The 12,671-nt window shown below is 53.5% G+C and overlaps 6 protein-coding genes across 6 annotated transcripts; all 6 read left to right on the forward strand.

The window, feature by feature from the left end:
* Positions 1-393: 393 nt before the first annotated feature.
* Positions 394-1,741, forward strand: N0V96_007714 (uncharacterized protein; the record flags this gene model as incomplete). Its single annotated transcript, XM_065758109.1, has 3 exons — positions 394-757; positions 803-1,450; positions 1,497-1,741. The coding sequence occupies 3 exons, from the start codon at positions 394-396 to the stop codon at positions 1,739-1,741; spliced, it is 1,257 nt and encodes a 418-aa protein (XP_065613251.1).
* A 739-nt stretch (positions 1,742-2,480) lies between these two features.
* N0V96_007715 (uncharacterized protein) lies at positions 2,481-3,225 on the forward strand (the record flags this gene model as incomplete). The annotated part of the gene is made up of 2 exons (XM_065758110.1): positions 2,481-2,716; positions 2,886-3,225. 2 exons carry the CDS (start codon positions 2,481-2,483, stop codon positions 3,223-3,225), a joined length of 576 nt encoding a protein of 191 aa, XP_065613252.1.
* Positions 3,226-3,806: 581 nt separating this feature from the next.
* On the forward strand, positions 3,807-4,367 carry N0V96_007716 (uncharacterized protein; the record flags this gene model as incomplete). Its single annotated transcript, XM_065758111.1, has 1 exon — positions 3,807-4,367. One exon carries the CDS (start codon positions 3,807-3,809, stop codon positions 4,365-4,367), a length of 561 nt encoding a protein of 186 aa, XP_065613253.1.
* Positions 4,368-4,388: 21 nt separating this feature from the next.
* N0V96_007717 (uncharacterized protein) lies at positions 4,389-4,925 on the forward strand (the record flags this gene model as incomplete). The annotated part of the gene is made up of 2 exons (XM_065758112.1): positions 4,389-4,627; positions 4,739-4,925. 2 exons carry the CDS (start codon positions 4,389-4,391, stop codon positions 4,923-4,925), a joined length of 426 nt encoding a protein of 141 aa, XP_065613254.1.
* Positions 4,926-8,470: 3,545 nt separating this feature from the next.
* On the forward strand, positions 8,471-9,766 carry N0V96_007718 (uncharacterized protein; the record flags this gene model as incomplete). The annotated part of the gene is made up of 1 exon (XM_065758113.1): positions 8,471-9,766. The coding sequence occupies one exon, from the start codon at positions 8,471-8,473 to the stop codon at positions 9,764-9,766; it is 1,296 nt and encodes a 431-aa protein (XP_065613255.1).
* Positions 9,767-10,993: 1,227 nt separating this feature from the next.
* N0V96_007719 (uncharacterized protein) lies at positions 10,994-12,008 on the forward strand (the record flags this gene model as incomplete). The annotated part of the gene is made up of 2 exons (XM_053194606.1): positions 10,994-11,657; positions 11,704-12,008. 2 exons carry the CDS (start codon positions 10,994-10,996, stop codon positions 12,006-12,008), a joined length of 969 nt encoding a protein of 322 aa, XP_053048102.1.
* Between the last annotated feature and the right edge of the window lie 663 nt (positions 12,009-12,671).

Genomic DNA, 12,671 nt, shown 5'->3' on the forward strand with positions numbered 1-12,671 from the left:
GTTCCCCAGGCTGCAGAGATAGGCCTATTTCCGGCCTTCAGTCGCTTGTCGTTTGATATCCGGTGCGCCATTACCATTGGATCAGAACTCAATCAACACTCTTCCCAAACACACATTGCCATGGTCAATCCACCTCCGCGCGACTGTGGTGTAATCTTGGAGGTACCGAGGTCGGTCGACTTGGAGTTAGCCCCCATTCCGGATCCCGCACCGGCCGCAACTGCCCCCGCTCCGGTCGGTCCCATCCCGTCAAAGGACTCGGATCCTTTCTTAGTCACCTTTGCACAACCGCATGACGCCGAGAATCCTCTCAACTGGCCCGCGGGTCGAAAGTGGATGGTCACCGATGTGCTCTCGGCCACCGGTTTCAATCGCATCATGGTTTCAACAATCATGGCGCCCGCTCTGACAAACATTGCGGCGGAGCTCGACATGACCTCGACCGAGTCCGCCATGGCGTTGTCCATCTACCTCCTTGCCACCGCATTTGGCCCTCTCGTCATGGGACCAATGTCCGAGATCTACGGCCGTCAGGTTGTGCTCCATACCTCGAGCGTATGGTTCTTAATATGGAACGTGCTCTGTGGTTTCGCAAACACAAAGGGAACGCTTATTGCCGCTCGCTTCCTGGCGGGCTTTGGCGCCAGTTCCATCTACGCACTTGGAGGCGGGGTTCTAGGCGACATTTGGCGCCCTGAACAGAGAGGCCAGTCTCTGGGGTTCTATCTTCTCATACCCCTGTTGGGAGCGGCCGTTGGTAAGTTGGTCGAGCTTCGCACCTAACCAAGCTAACACCTTCTAGGCCCCATCATCGGTGGCTTCATTGCGGCGCGCACGACGTGGCGATGGATGTTCTGGTCCACTTCCATATTCCAAGCTGTCATGATCTTTGTCTCCTTCTTCAGCTTCCCAGAGTGCTACGGTCCGCTTATCCTACGCCGGCGGGCTGCTCGTCTCCGCAAGGAAACCGGCGACACGAGATACTACACGTTCAGCGAGAGAATCGACGCTGGCAAGTCTACTTTGGCAGTCATCAGAAACTGCCTGACAAGGCCGCTTCGTCTGCTTCTTTTCCATCCCATTATTCAGGTGTCGGCCGTCCTGTCGGGATTCAACTATGGTATCCTGTATGTCACGCTGTCGACCTTTGCAGACATTTGGAAACAGCAATACGGCCAGTCTGTGGAGATCAGCGGATTGCACTACATCGCCTGCTCTTTTGGAGAGCTTGTTGGCTCCCAATTTGGTGGACTGATGATAGACCGCTTGTATAAACGTAGTGACCAACCTACACCAGAGTCTCGAGTCATGCTCGCATTCTTTGGTATTGTTCCGGCCTGGCTGGGGACTTTATTTTACGGCTGGACAGCACAGTATCGTCTCTACTGGCTAGTCGTCGATGTCGGAGTTGTTGTCATGATGTTTGGCATGCAGCTAAGTGGAATGCCTAGTGAGTTTGATACGGTCTATTGGCGACACGACTGACAAGTTATCAGTGACAGCCTACGTGATCGACGCGCACGCAGAGCATACTAGTAGTGCCATGGCAGCGATTCAGTTCGTTAAGAGCTTGACCGCTTTCTTGTTCCCCTTGTTTGCCCCGAGTATGTACCACGCACTCGGATATGGCTGGGCCAATAGCTTGATGGCACTTGTGGGCGCAACGCTTGCCGTCCCTCTTCCCATTCTCATCTGGAAGAAGGGGGCCCAGCTGAGAGCCAGGGCGATGTCGACGTACTGAGTGGTTTCCCTGTATCGTAGACCTCGAGCTATCTACTCAGACAGATCTTCTACCAAGCTGAGACCTACTCGACTTTGTATACCGCATAGGCCTGATGAGTTTTTTTACCGGAGCTACTGGTGCCTCTGATCAGTACATCGACGATTGCGACCAAGATCCTGACGGAGAAGGCTTTTATGAAGACTTCTACGAGGCGCATTTTGAAGAGGCTGATGTGATCGAGGGTGCCATCCTCAAGTTGGAGGAAAGCGCTAGACAGAGGGCGAATCAGTCAGAAACCCCGGGGAACAGAAATGAATAGATTCTGTGTTTCTCAACACGATGCCGACGACGATGATCTGTGCTAAAGGAAGTTCCCCGCTTTTCCTCGTGGCTCCTTCATAAGCTGTGAACTCTGCTACGGTTATTGAGCAGGTGAATACCGGGCATTCGGAACCAGAGGCTGTTGTTGCTGTGTGGGCTGCCACCAAGCGTTTGTTTTTACCTGTTCAGTTCGATGCCTTATCCTGCGAAAATACCTGCCCCATGCACCTTCCTCGCCTGACCATACCTCCCTTCCCCTAGGTAAGGTATCCACCTACCTTACCTTACACCAACGCATCTGGTTTTCTCCGGTGCAACCCTTCCTGGAAAGATTTTAATAACACAAACGAACGGACAAACAAATTGCTGTCCGCTAGACTGTTCAGGTAAGTGCGAAGAATGTCAGGTTGATTCAGTAACTAATTCATGTCGCAGAATGGCATCCAACGGCAGCCGCGGCATTGACGCCAACGACAAGGACGACCAGGAGAGATTCGACATTGTCCTTGCTCCTTACCGCAAGAACAGAAGGCTTCTCCGAGTCAAGAGCCTCCCGTTTGCGGAGACCAGGGTTCGCGTCGAGGCCTTCCTCAAGTCGAAGCTCGCCAAGCCGGACTCTGCCAGCTTCAACTGGCCTCCGTCGAGTGGCCCGTCGGGTCATGATGGAGTCGTGTTTCTCTCGTTCAGAGAGCGCAACGACTGTGTCAGGGCCGACCGAGACCTCAAAGGGGTCATGTACCCAGGACCAAGAGGCCCCCCGCGAGTTGATCGTCCAGTTAGACAGAGGCAGAACCCTCGTAAGTTCAATTTTCCCCCGACATGACATGCTTTTGTAATGCAGTTTCAGAATCTTCCAGCCGCCATCGGGAACAACACTCTCCATGCAAATGCGTTCGCCGGCACTGTGGCAACATCTCGACCACAACTCAGCCTTCCCTGCCCCACCCCCGCCCGGCACCACCGCCTATACAGCAGCACCGATGCTTCCCTTCGTGTCGGCTGAGCAATTCCGCCTCGGCACGATGGAAAGACTGCAGGCTTTTCTTCAGGATGAGATGAGGACTACAACCGATGGCGATCGCATGCGGATGTCGGCAGCCTTCTTCCTCAACGAGATTCGCATCAGACGGGAGAGATATGGAAACGCTGGCGCTGGCGCTCCTTCTGATGCTGCTAGCTAAAGTTGGTGGTAACGTTCGATTCCATAGCGATTCACTTCTGTACCCTTGTGGACAGAAACTGCACATGGTCCTCAAATTTGCACGAGAGGGGACGGCGGGTGGTGATTGGGATGGAGAAATGTACAGTACATCTCAATTAGGAACTCACCTCAGCTCGAGGGAGATTAAGTAGTTATGATGGCCGTCCCGTGAGTAACCAATCTCACCTTACCCATGTCCTGAAGGTTCATGCTTGCAGTGTGGGCATCTTGGCACACTAAGGCAAATAACCTTATTTGACATTACCGTTTGTGGGTGGAGAATCTGAGTAAGTGCTCCGTACCTACCTAAGGTAAGGTATCTAGCTGCCCGGCCGTGAGACCCACTTCCAGAGGCTGCCTTCCAATTGTCTTGACGAGGAGGATGTCTTTCATTCCTTCCACTTACCCCTTCGCACTCAATGCGCATCTTTTTTTTATTTACTCTTGCCAACTTCACTCGAAATTGACAGCATGGACGACAAACCTCCGTCAGATAAAAAATGGCGAATACTGGACAGAATGGGGCAGAAAGACGCCCGGGCACCTCAGAACAACGATTCAATGAGAAAGCCACAGCAGACCAGCGGAACCCCTGCCGAAACCTACACCAAAGAAATGAACATGGCCACAGACACCGAAAATAAGGAACAAGCCGAGATCTACGAACGATTTTGTACCAACGTGGCCAACGAGTCGCGACCATCCAATCAACGCAAGACTCGTCCCAAGTGGATTGAAAAAGATCAATATCCCGGTGCCGACTTCGACATATGCAACCCCTACGGGACAGAGAGCAACGCCCAGGCCCCTTTCAAGAGCAACCAGGCCCCTTTCCAGGGCAACCAGGCCCCTTTCCAGGGCAACCAGGCCCCTTTCCAGGGCAACCAGGCCCCCTACGGGGGTGACGGCGGCGAGGCTAGAGCCCAAGCAGGGACAAGCAGCCAGGCGAAAGAGCTGTTCCCAAGAGAAAGAGAAAGAGATTCTGAAAACTCGCAGCCTCGCAACGACCGCAGTCGGTCGCCGCCAGCGCAGCGAGGGAGGAGCCTAGCGGACCGCATCAGCTTTCCGAAAAAAGAGAACACTATTCTGCACACGGTCGTCGATAGCCCGCGGCTGGGCTAGCCTTTCGGAGGCAAGTACAAGATGACGGAACAGGAACAAGAAGACCTTCAGCTATATGGCAAGGAAGTATTTGAGAGGAACCGTTTCGCTGATAATAACCAATGCGGCAACTGTGGTCACTTTGGCTACTGGCTTAGTGACTGTGCTTTCCCCGATGACCAAGGCACCATAATGGGCTGTCCGCTCTGCAATACCAAGCTCCACTTCTGGGACCAGTGTCAACGGAAGAAGATGCTTACGACGAAACAGCAGCTTCAATTGTTACTGGTGAGGCGCAGAAGAAAGCCCATGATTCGCACTACGACTTCTCTACGAGAACTTTTAGCGGAGGCTTTGCAGGTAGGATTAGGGAGCATGCTAAACCATAGCAGTCTACCGTGGACCCAGGGCTTCACGATGATGCTAGTCAAGAAGAGAAGAGACCAGCCAGGGCTAAAGTACGGCCCCGACGAGCTGGCAGAGTTCCCTATAGATCCTGAGACTACAGGAAATGTGGAGGATGTCATGAACACCTCCGTCGCTGGTAACGAGCATCACGTTCGACGTGCAGAACTATAAGGGCAGGAACAATTGCAGTTGATATGCGCAACGCGCAGTGACGGCATGAGAAAGGATAGATGAGGAGGTGGGAGGCACTACGTGCCAGTGGGCTATGTACAAAGAATATAAAGGAAACTTCCAGCCCCAGATGTTGAATTGCGCATCCCGCCACACCCTCGCTCCCAAATACGAGTCGAATGTCCCAGACGACATGAAATAGCGAGGTATGGGTTGTATATGGCGTAAGGTGAATTTTGAAGTTGGAGCCCACTGACACGACGCATGGTAAGCACAAGGAACCGGTAACAAAACATCAATTCCTATCTAAACAACCTGATCGCACAACATGGAATCGTACCAGAACCATTGGATATCCGTTTCAATGAGCCTGCGACAGATGGGCCGCTGTCCCGTTGGGTCAAGGAGCTTGACATTGAGGAGACCGGCAGACACTAGGCAGGTAAAATTGGCGAACCAAAATTGCCTTGTCCCAACGCGCCATATCAGGAGCACTTCCCAATCATCTTTCTTAATAAGAAGGACGGCGCCCGTCGTCGCGGTCATGTCACAAGGTAAGGCACGACGCGACCTAGTGTCTTGGAAGAGAGCCCGTTTTTAGCAACGTCTGCATGTTGTCCAGGGTGCTTCCGCGCCTGGGCTTGAGAGAATAGCCCGGGCACCGTTCCGCGAGCATATCGTCCACTGCATCGATTTGGACGTCTAGAATGCGTTGCAGATCCACGGGAACGCCAACGACACGACGCCTGCGCTAGGCCGTCAGGTATCACAACGCGACGGGGCAGATCGTGTTGGTCTCGGCCAGGCATTCATTGACCCGGCGCATGAGGCTGGAAGAGACGTAGGCCTGTAGTAGCTCCGCCCTGAGCACTTCAAGCACATTGGAAATGCCGGCCACGAGGCTGTCATGAGAAAAGTCATGCTCAACGGCGTCCTTGCTCCAGGTTGTGGAGACGAGTCACATCTCGCACTTGGTCGTCGTCGTGTCGAGATTGGCCTTGCAGACCTGCTACAAGAAGTTCCTTTGGAGAAGGTGGTTTTCATCGCCCTGCCAGAAATACATGGCCCTATCCAGTGCCTTTTCTGTGACAATGGAAATGTCAATTTGACGCTGCAACTCTTTCTTCGAGGCCGTAACAGCACTCTCCGCCTTGGCAAGAGACTCTTCACTTACAGCTTTCAGTTCTCTGGTCGAATCGAGCTCTTTTTAGGTCTCGGAATGGTCCTCTTTTCCAACTTTCAAGCTCATGCCCACTCTGTTCCGCGAAATGATAGCCTCGTCGCGCTCAGAGATGCAATTGATCATCTTGATCATGGCACTATTCACTCAATGGGGCGCGCAGCTAGATCGCGCTTCAATTCATCGATCTGGGTCCTGGCATCGTCACGCTGAGTAGTACATCTGGTTAATTTCGCTTTCAGGTCATGCACTTCGAACCTGGCCCGGTCACATTGGCGCTCCGGGCTTCTCATGTTTTCTATCCTATGCCTACAGTTTTCACGAGACGACGGCGCTCACCCATGATGTGCGCATGGCCATGTGCTCTTCGGAGGCATTCAAGCAGTAACAATCGGTGCCGGAGCGCGAGGGGTTCGCAGAGGACATTGTATGGCATCAAGGACGTGCTTGATAAGAGGATCAACTACCCCAGCTCACTCGCCTACGACAGACTATGATGCGCGCACGCAATGCGTGACGCAGGCACGCGATCCTCAAGTATCCCAAAGGACCGAGGCGGGCTCGGTGGCCCCGCCAAATCCGGGAAGTACCGATCCCGACAGTCAGTCAAGTGCAGCGGATGTGTGTTAAGAAGCAGACACAAGCAAGTTCAAGTCGCCATAGTTCAAGTCGCCATAGCTCAAGTCTCTCAAGTCTCCCCAAACTAGAAAAGGCGGGGTTAGATTTGACCAGATTGATATGAAGCGACATGTGGGTGGGGTGAGAGTGGGCAGAGGAGGATTCGGTGAAGACTGTTTGAATCAAGGTACACGGTTCCATTTCATCTTTTGCTCTTTCTATTGCACGCGAATGTGACATGACACCTGATACCCATCGCCTCAGTCCGAATTCCAATGCCGCCCTGGGTGGCCTAAAAGCAAACGCACTCCCTAGCGGGAGACCTGACATCGTTGTCGGATCCAGTCGCTGTTTTCTCAGCAGCGCTTCCTTTCGTACGGAATCTCTAATATCAAGATGACTCATGGAAAAATTGCTCGTCAGTTGAAATACTTTGGCACATGGAACGGTGTCGCCGATCGTGTCTGTCTCGATGCCTTTGCGTCTGGTCCAAGTCGGTCGGAGACCAAACACGTTTGCTAATGAAACGACTCATTACGAAATAGAAAAAAGCGAAGAAAAGAATTAAGACGTGGAGACCCCTATGGGGGCTCAGACGCAGATAATCAAACCGTCTATATCTAGACCAGAACACAAGTGATTAACCATTTGGCCGCGCCGGCTTATGGACAATGGGTGAAGATTGTGAAAGTATACCCCAGAAAGATGGACTTTGCCTGGGCAACCCCAGAAATCCCAATACATCACCTCGTAGGTACCTTACATTACAAATGAATACGAAAGACCGCTAGGCAAATCTTTTGTATTTTCTGTCCCGTCCCCCACCCTCGCTCACCACACATCACACCCACATCCACTCCCAATGCTCATAAAGGAATTTGCGACACAGAGGTAGACAACCATCACAACAGTGCTCGGTGTCACCGAGCACTCAAGCAACCTCGTCACTCAGACTATTTCCATACTCGTCGTCCTTCAAGATCAGCTATCCAGTATACATACCGATGTGAATACCCACTGGTACAAGAACCAACGGGGCCAGTGTCAACGGAGCCAGTGCCAGTGGGGACAGAACTAACGGGACAAGAACCAACTCAAGAACACGAAGTTGTAGAACTGAAAGAACAAGACCCTGGGTCTCCTCCACGGCCTCGCCCGATCTCTTGAGGATATTGATAGCAAAGTCACCCAGACGGCGACTAATACGTAACCTCTGATCCAGAGGATGTTAGAGTTTGATGAGGCACTTGGGACACTAACGGATCTCTCCAAGCTATACGAAGGGACATGCAACCAGCAGGCTGTCCCCTTAGGGACATAAACCCTTTATGGAGCAGTAGAATATACCTCTGTCGTGCGCAACCGACCTCCCGGGTAATCGGAACCACGGACAGCCTCCTACGCCTAAGGTACGAAGACAGGACCCCATCTTTGCATAAGGTGCTCCTTGAAGTTGGAGGGCTCCCATGGCCTCCATTCTAAGATGAGGTAGGCATTAGAAGGCAAGCGCGAGCGAGAGACTACCTTACCTTGCCTCAATGAATGGGAAGGACCGGGGTTGCGTTGCGGGCACTCTCGACTACTTGCCGAAACGCACCTCCTTCCTTCCCATGTTGACCTACCCGACACCAAGGTACCTATTGCGTCATCAGATGACTTCTGCAACGTTCTTTATGAACGTACCAAGCGAGCCCAACTTTCCTTCTACAACCACAAAACACACCCCAACACCAGAGTGATTTGCACAATGGCGAATTACAGCCCCTCTTCAAAGACCCCGCTGATGGAAGGTGTCAGAGTAGACATGTTGAAAGTACTGGACCGTGGCGATTCGCTCTACGAGCTGACACTGCGTTTCCCAGACATAGCCAACGAGCTCATTGCGGCGGGCATGCCCAAACAACCTGACTGTACGATTGCGCAGCTTCGGCTAGACCATAGCAGTAACTGGGAAACGACAGAGGTTCTGCACATCATACCGCGCGATCTCTTGCGTTCCATTATCAAGGGAACTGTGGCAATGGATTTCGGGCCGAACCGGCCTCACGACTACGACGAGGACTCTACTGCTGCAGGCATCTACGTGATTGCCGTCAGTATCGACGGCGGCGACGGCAGGTTTCTGAACTGGTCGGAACTGGGCGAATTGATCATGATATTACAAAACTATGCAGACGTCTACACTCTTCACAAGAGAGGCACACCGAAGAATATGGCGGAGTTGGTAAAAATCAGCGTTGCGAAAGAAATCGACCTGGCTGTCAACGGACAATGGACCGATACCAAGACGCGCTTCATTTGCAACGACACACAACATCAGCACGTCCTGGCATTCATCGAGAACCTCCAACGGAGAAGGGCGCCAATGTTCCCAGGGGTCGTTGAGGCGGCAGTACACCAAGAACAATGTCCGCTTTACGTCGGCTGCTCTACGAAGCTCAACGGGAGGCTCCCCAGGTACAGCCTCTCGACAAACCTCGATGGCATCAACAACCTCCTTGGCCTATTGATCTCTGCACTAAGACACATGGACTCGGAGCCAGCAATCACTCGCAGAGTCGTCATGAAGACGTGGAAGCGGTCCCAGCTGCCCGTTGCAGAGAGACTCGTCAGTGCCCTGGCACGCTCATACGTCTGGCAAGACGGCCTCAATATCGCCGAGGGCGGTGCGAACGAAGTGGGCTATAGCCACTCAATAGAAGCAGAAATCGAAATCGCCGTGAATAGCACTGTTATAGAAGAGAACCTCACCGCGTCCTTACAGGACATTCGAGACCGGAAGCAGTGCCTGCAGAACCTGCAAGAAGCAAAAGCCATCCAAGAGAAGAACGTCAAGCTCGCTGTCGAGATGGAAGAACACATGCTCCAGATCCAAAAGCTGGCCGATGAGTGGAGCCAGGTCCTCCAACCCAAACTCGCCGAGAGGAAAAATGAACTTGACAAAGCTATCCGGGCAGTCGCAAACGCCAAGCCTTTATGGGAAGAGCTCGACGACCTGACGAGACAAGTGGAAGACGCCTTCAAAAAGTTGGGCCTAGAATAGGAGGAGGATAAAAAGAGCTCAACGAGCAGGTAATTCAAGGGAATAACGCCTTGATCAAGTTGGGGGTATAGAATAGAATGGGGATGACCAGAGCTCAACGAGCAGACAAGTCAAATGGACGACGCCATGAGAAAGCTCGCCACATAGAATAGAAGGAGAATGAACAGAGCTCAACGAGCCAGTGCTTGATACACAGTCTATGATAATACAAAGTACTTGCTGTTTGTTTTCTTCAAGAGTAATGATTTTCAACCGTCTCTTGGAAAAGCTGTCAGCAGAGACCGTCAGCATGACTTCCCTTATATTACGGCAATGGTACTGTTCTATCATTTCCAAATCTATAGTGAAGCTTCGATGATGAGGCCGCAAGAACCATTGTCGATGCAACAGCTAGAGGATATGCGGCTTTGGGTCACGACCAACGCCAGCCATCGGACCACCAAGAGATGGGACGACGTCCGCCGCCACGGCCAACACGTGCCCCCGTGACAGCACTGCGAACGCATGATCAGCCGCAGTCGAATTGACTTTGGTCACTACCCAAGTGCCCAATCTCAGCCACACCGAGCAGAATTCGACGACTGGGTGTTACCACTTTCTCACCGAAACAACTCGGCTGAGCCACTCGAACTAGGCCTTTGTGATGGCCTTCGTTGCTGACCAAGGCCGACATCATTGCCCCTCCCGACAAGCTCGAGCCACGACCACGACCACCTCCTCGCTCTCGCCGAAGACACTTCCATCAAACGACTCTCACGGGGCTTGGCAGCCAGATAAACCCCGAAACAGAAGACTGGGGGCCACGAGCTGAATGCGCCTTGAAAGTTCCAACCGGCCCAACAAGGCTCGCGTCAGCAGGGAGGACTCGTAGGGTATGTGCAGACGTGAGGGGGCAGCCTCATCCCGCATAGGCCACACGCCGTCCCGCTGGGGAAACCCGGCCAAACTCCAGACTCAACCGACCAAAAGCAGCCTCGGTTCTGACGCCATTCACCTCACTGCCCGCGAGCTGAGTCGGGGGAAACACCACCAAGGGCATCTCGTTTGCGCCGGGCGTCTCATCCGAGCCTGAGGGGCGTGGATGTTCCCGGCACGACACCACCAAACTGACTCTCCACAAGGAGTTACGTTTGAGGGGAAAGGCTAAACGGTGGCGATGGGAAATATTTACTCAGGTCAGAGACGAAAAAAGAAAAGAAAAGTCCTCCTCACAGCCGACCACCGACAATGGATCAACCACTCAGCAAGCACATGGCGATCGACAAGCCGACGCAGGAAAAGTTCTTTGAGGTGCGGTCGCCGGCGAGCTTCGCGGCGCGGATGTGGTCGCGCAACTACAGCGGCGTGCCCGTTGTGCCGGACGGCGACGTGATCCTCGTCGTGGGGCTCGGCGAGGAGACGACAGAGCTGCGCGTAGACTCACTCATACTGAAGCGGGCGTCGAGGGTGTTTGGCGCGATGCTGGGGCCGCGCTTCTCCGAGGGGCAGAAACTGCTGGACCGGGGATCCGAACCCGTCAAGATCAGCCTCCCGGACGAAGACCCCGAGATCATGGAGCTGATCCTCAACATCCTGCACCACCAGAACTCGCGCGTGTGCCAGATCGCGGCGGCGGACTCGATCCTCGAGGTGGCGGTCGTCGCCGACAAGTACGACTTGATTGACGCGCTCAAGTACGCGTCGCAAACCATGCTGCACTACCACGAGCCGTCGATTGACCACTTGACCGTCGGCGACTTGTGGAGGCTGGGCTTGGCGGCGGGCCTGCTCAACGAGGCCAAATCATTTGAGAAGATCACACGCATGCTGGTCTGGAACCACACGGTGCCGTACATACAATTGGTGGACGCGGAAGACGTGGTCGATATCGAGTTTGCGCTGCGGATGTGCTGTAAGTTGGGTGCTCTCCCGGGGGTGTTCGGACTGACGAGTGACAGATCTCCTTGAAAAGGAGAGACAGGACCTGAAGACGTCGTTGCTGATGCACCTCTTGCCCATCATCTCGACCGGTAACCAACTCCGGCTCGTCGAGATCAAGGTCGACTCGGTCGAGCACTTTGACGCGTGGCCGGAACTGATGAAGCTGTTCGGGGCGAGTCTCAAGGAGACGACAAAATTCGCCGAAGGGTTGGTCTTGGCGGACCGGAGCCGTCGCGCTGCCGGACCCAGTTCGGACTTTATGAGGCACTTCAAGGCTCGCGGAGGCATACGCCTTGCGGATGCACGGCGAGGACGAGACTGAGGTTGTGCATCTTGGACGGACGCCGTTCTAGAACATGTCGTTCTTTCATCGATTGTCGTTTAGCTTCAGCGGGGCCAATTGCATGGATTGCATGGGTTAGGCAGGGTGACATTTAAATTCGAGTTTATTTTCGACACCGCGGGCCATAACAATTGACAGCCGAGGCTCGCCTTTGGTGATTTGCCAGCCGCTCGGTCAAAGGCCGTGGGCCGTAAAAACAAGACAGGAAAATTGTGCCAAGTCTCGAGTTCCGAGGTTGAGTTGATAAGCCAAAGGTGGATCTGTGACGGCACGATCGAATGGGACTCTCGCATGGCCTTTCGAGACCCAGATTTCATGGGCTGACCAGTCCGGAAGAGGGATGCGGCGGTCCAGGCAATCAAGCAATTTTACAGATTTTCGCAAGAGCCGACGGCTCGGGAGCCAAGCAGGCCAGACATGCAGGGGCCCTCCCGGACGCCACAACTGCGTGCACTATGTAGATTCGGTCCCGATGGGTACGGAGTAGTGGGCCGGCTCCGAATACCTTTTACTGCCTTTACTGTGTACTGTGTATGATTAAGGTGTCAAAGGCTAAATCAAAAGAACAGCCCTATTTCTGCAAGTCAACAGCGTCGATATATCCGTACGACTATTGTCGATGGTCGCTCGGCCGATGCACCG

Source organism: Colletotrichum fioriniae (assembly GCF_027942845.1).
Source record: "Colletotrichum fioriniae strain IMI 355084 chromosome Unknown scaffold_9, whole genome shotgun sequence".
In the NCBI taxonomy this organism is placed as follows: domain Eukaryota; kingdom Fungi; phylum Ascomycota; class Sordariomycetes; order Glomerellales; family Glomerellaceae; genus Colletotrichum; species Colletotrichum fioriniae.